The following is a 5,183-nucleotide window of genomic DNA, read 5'->3' as shown; positions in this document are numbered from 1 at the left end:
GATTTCCACGAAATTTAGCACAAAGTACGGAATTAGGTCCAGAATGATGTGTGCCAAGTTTCAAGAAAATCGGTTCAGATTTAGATATAGCTCCCATATATAGTTTCGTCCGATTTAAGGTAAATGGGGCACCAACGTCCCTCAATATTTTTCGATTTGCACGAAATTTGGCACAGAGTACTGAATTAGGTCCAGAATGATGTGTGCCAAGTTTCGAGAAAATCGTTTTAGATTTAGATATAGCTCCCATATATAGTTTCGTCCGATTTAATGTAAATGGGGCACCAAAGTCCCTCTGTATCTTTTGATTTGCACGAAATTTGGCACAGACTACTGAATTAGGTCCAGAATGATGTGTGCCAAGTTTGGAGAAAATCGGATCAGATTTAGATATAGCTCCCATATATAGTTTCGTCCGATTTAAGGTAAATGGTGCACCAAAGTCCCTCTATATCTTTCGATTTGCACGAAATTTGGCACAGACTACTGAATTAGGTCCAGAATGATGTGTGCCAAGTTTCGAAAAAATCGATTCAGATTTAGATATATCTCCCATATATAGCTTCGTCCAAAGTCCCTCTATATCTTTCGATTTCCACGAAATTTAGCACAAAGTACTGAATTAGGTCCAGAATGATGTGTGCCAAGTTTCGAGAAAATCGGATCAGATTTAGATATAGCTCTCCTTATATGGTTTCGCCCGATTTTAGGTAAATGGTGCACCAAAGTCCCTATATATCTTTCGATTTGCAAGAAATTAGGCACAGCGTAATAAGTTAGGCCTAGAATGATGTGTATTAAGTTTCCTGAAAATTGGTTTAGATTTAGATATAGTTTCGTCCGATTTAGTATAAATGGTGCACCAAAGTCCCTCCAAATCTTTCGATTTGCATGAAATTTGGCACAGAGTACTGGATAAGGTCCAGAATGATGTGCGCCAAGTTTCGAGAAAATCGTATAAGATTTAGATATAGCTCTCCTTATATGGTTTCGCCCGATTTTAGTTAAATGGTGCAGCAAAGCCCCTATATATCTTCCGATTTGCAAGAAATTAGGCACAGCGTAATGAGTTAGGCCTAGAATGATGTGTATTAAGTTTCCTGAAAATCGGTTGAGATTTAGATATACCTCCTATATATAGTTTCGACCGATTTAGTGTAAATGGTGCACCAAAGTCCCTCCAAGTCTTTCGAATTTCACGAATTTTTGTATAACGTACTGATTTAAGTCTAGAGTGATGTCTGTTAAGTTTCGTGAAAATCGGTTCAGATTTAGATATAGCTCTCATATATATTTTCGTCCGATGTAAGGTAAATATTGTACCAAAGTCCCATAATATCTATCGGTTTGCACGAAATGTTTGCCTTACAGGAAATTCGATGTAAAGGGACTGGCGTATGTAAATCAGATGATGACGCCCTGTATTATAGCTGCCATGAAACGAGACATGATTTTGGCTGCGGATTTATGGTTAACAGGAGAATAAAAGACCTCGTCTCCAGATTCACTCGAGTAGATGAGCGAATTGCTATAACCCGTATTAAAAGCAAAGTTCTTCTACATCAGTCTCATTTGCGCCCATGCTCCGACCGAAGATAAAGATGAACAGACCAAAGACATATTTTACGAGAGCCTAGAAACAGCAGTTCCTCAGAAATTGATAAGAAAGAAATGCTTCCGAACAAGTTTGCATCGTCAAGATTAGTCGATTCAGTTCTAAAATCGCAATTGATCAGTACGCTACTATGAGATTCATTTGGTTGCTGTTGTTAATTTTGCAAGCGGTTTATGCCGGAGACAAAAATGAGATTTCAACAAAGCAATATTTGGTGAGAGAGAGAGGGAGTATTGAATTTTTTACTATTTTTTTTTTTTTTTGTAAAAAATTGTTTTAATAGGACTTAAACAATCCGGAAGATAGTGCTTTGATATGGGAGAGTCTTTTCATAAAATTAAATAGGGTCGTGGAGGCAACACAGACATTTGAACAAAATTTTGAAAGCATCAACAAAAGGTATGACGACATTCGAATATAATGATATGGAAATATTAAAAATAACAAAAAAAAATGAATGGAATTTCAGGTTGGATGAATTGTCTAAGAGGTGAGGAAAAAAATATAAAAAAGGTAAGGAAAAATATTTAAAAAAAATGTCCTCGTTTTTGGTCTTCTAGGCTAAATGAACAGAAGAGGGATCTTCCAACCAAGCCATTGGATATTGGGAATATAAATGGAGCCCCAAAAAAGTAAGTTCGCAGCTGTTATCTTGATTTGAACAAATACTCTATTTTTTCTCAATTTTTTTTTTTGGTCTCCAGCCAATGGACAACGATTCTGCGACGTCAGGATGGTTCGGTAGATTTCAATCGTAATTGGAACGATTATAAAAATGGTTTCGGCAATCCGGATGCCGATTTCTTTATTGGCCTTGAAATGCTGCATCGTCTAACAAGTAACGGCAGACCCCAAGAGCTACTGGTCGTTTTGGTGGATTATGAAAATGTAACACGTTTTGCCCGATATGACAGGTTTCGTATTGGTTCGGAGGCTGAAAAATATGCCATTACTGATTTGGGTAGTTATAGTGGTGATGCTGGTGACGGTATGGGCTGGCATAGAGGCAAAAAGTTTACTACCTTCGATCAGGATAATAATGCTGGTAAAATCAGGGATTGTCCACAAAATTTTAAGGGGGGTTGGTGGTTCCATGACCCCTGTTATAGTGGGTAAGTATTTTGAGGTCGGAATAAATTAAGAAATCCGATTAAGATTTGTTCTTTTAGACATTTACATGGTCCATATAGGACAAAGGAAAATTCACAGACTTGGGGTGTTAGCTGGGATCCATGGAGAAAATGGAATGTTTCGTTGAAATACGCAGCTATGATGATACGGGATAAAATGTAAATAATTTTTCCGGGATATAACTATGACTGGGTCCTGATAATAAATCTTTTAAAAATTATTATCAAAATTTTCAAATATTTTTAAAAAAAAATTCTTATAGGCAAACAGAGCAGGAAAATCATCCAACCAAGGCTGTGGACAACAAGAATGGCAAAGAAGTTCCAGAAAGGTGAGAAATAAATCGAAACTATTACCCTGATCTTCACATGTCTTTAAAAATGGTGTTCCCTTCTCGTTAATTTTTTTCTTCAGCCAATGGACAAAGATACTACGACGTCAGGATGGTTCGGTAGATTTCAATCGTAATTGGATGGATTACAAACTTGGCTTCGGCAATCCTGATGCTGATTTCTTTATTGGCCTTGAAATGCTGCATCGTTTAACCAGTAACGGCAAACCCAAGGAATTATTAATCGTTTTGGTGGACTATGAAAATGAAACTCGATTTGCCCGCTATGACAGATTTCGTATTGGTTCGGAAGCTGAAAAATATGCCATTACCGCATTGGGCACATACAGTGGTGATGCTGGTGATGGTATGAGCTGGCATAGAGGCAAAAAGTTTACTACATTTGATCAGGATAATAATGCCGGTAGTATACGGGATTGTCCACAAAATTTTAAGGGTGGTTGGTGGTTCCATGACCCTTGCTATAGTGGGTAGGTATTCATTCATTTCGAAGTATGCAATCAAATTAAGATTTCTTTTACTTCTAGACATTTACATGGTCCATATAGAACCAAGGAAAATTCTAGAACCTGGGGTGTTAGCTGGGATCCTTGGAGAAAGTGGAATGTATCCATGAAATATGCAGCAATGATGATACGAGATAAAATGTAAACTCAAAATGATGTAAATATTAAATAAAACTTATTTTCTGGACTTAAAAAATTAAAGTTTTTTGTAGTACCCGGAAAACATATTTTGACGCCTTGTATGAAACCCTAAAAAAATATTTTTAAAAATCCACAATCCAGCCTGAAAATTTATTTTTAACCAGTAAGGAAAGTAGTAAAGTTGGACTGGGCCGACTTCACCACTTTGGGTATACATATTGTACATATGTATCCCTACAATTGCTTGTCAATGTTCCATCGGTGGAACATACTCATGACTTTCGGCAACTATTTTCATTTCGGCAATTTAATTTCATTCGGGCAGATTCAGAGTCGTCTGCGTACCATGGGACAAATTTATGAAAACGATTTAAAGCAAAATTGTTACACGCTGTTCGGTACGCCGCATTGTTAAAAATGTGATTTCAATCAGAAACCCGTTCAAAATACATATGGAAGATATGGCTGCATTTGCACCAATTTCAACAAAACGCATTTAAATAAAATGTCCAAATGTCTATGTGGGGGCTATATCAAAATCTGAATCAATTTTTGCGAAACTTATCACACACCATTCTAGACTCAATTCAGTACCCTATGCCAAATTTCGTGTAAATCGATGGATATATAGGGGCTTTGGAAGACCATTTACCTTAAATCGGACAAAAATATATATGGGAGCTATATCTAAATCTGCACCGATTTTCAAGAAATTTTATACACATCATTCTAAACTCAATTCAGTACGCTATGCCAAATTTCGTGCAAATCGGAAGGGATATATAGGGACTTTGGTGCACTATTTACCTTAAATCGGACGAAAATATATATGGTAGCTATATCCAAATCTAAACCGATTTTCAAGAAACTTAACACACATCATTCTGGACCTAATTCATTACGCTGTGCCAAATTTCGTGCAATTCGAAAGATATAGAGGGACTTTGGTGCACCATTTACATTAAATCGGACAAAAATATATATAGGAGCTATATCTAAATCTAATCCGATTTTCAGGAAACTTAACACACATCATTCTAGACCTAATTCATTACTCTGTGCCAAATTTCGTGCAAATCGAAAGATATATAGGGACATTGGTACACCATTTACCTTAAATCGGACGAAAATATATATGGGAGCTATATCTAAAGCTGAACCGATTTTCACGAAACTTAACACACATCATTCCGGACCTAATTCATTACGCTATGCCAAATTTCGTGCAAATCGAAGGATATTAAAGGACTTTGGTGCACCATTTACATTAAATCGGACGAAAGTATATATGGGAGCTATATCTAAATCTGAACCGATTTTCACCAATTTCGATAGGGTTCGTCCTTGGGCCAAATAAGTGACCTATGCCAAATTTCATCCAATTCGGATCATAAATGCGACATGTTCTTTGTTTACAATTTAACATCAACAGACGGAC

At 36.6% G+C, this 5,183-nt stretch overlaps 1 protein-coding gene across 1 annotated transcript; it reads left to right on the top strand.

Annotated features, from left to right (window-relative positions):
- The first annotated feature begins 1,745 nt into the window (after positions 1 to 1,745).
- Positions 1,746 to 3,450, top strand: LOC133323896 (angiopoietin-related protein 1-like). The gene is made up of 9 exons (XM_061532798.1): positions 1,746 to 1,829; positions 1,899 to 2,014; positions 2,085 to 2,105; positions 2,176 to 2,247; positions 2,320 to 2,727; positions 2,785 to 2,904; positions 3,009 to 3,077; positions 3,161 to 3,375; positions 3,428 to 3,450. The coding sequence occupies exons 1-9, from the start codon at positions 1,746 to 1,748 to the stop codon at positions 3,448 to 3,450; spliced, it is 1,128 nt and encodes a 375-aa protein (XP_061388782.1).
- Positions 3,451 to 5,183: the final 1,733 nt, after the last annotated feature.

This window comes from Musca vetustissima, unplaced genomic scaffold, assembly GCF_032173495.1.
Source record: "Musca vetustissima isolate MV318-11 ecotype Yass unplaced genomic scaffold, APGP_CSIRO_Mvet_v1 utg8833, whole genome shotgun sequence".
Lineage (NCBI taxonomy): Eukaryota > Metazoa > Arthropoda > Insecta > Diptera > Muscidae > Musca > Musca vetustissima.
The sequence above is the reverse complement of the archived record's forward strand: the minus strand, read 5'-3'. Positions and strand labels throughout refer to the sequence as shown.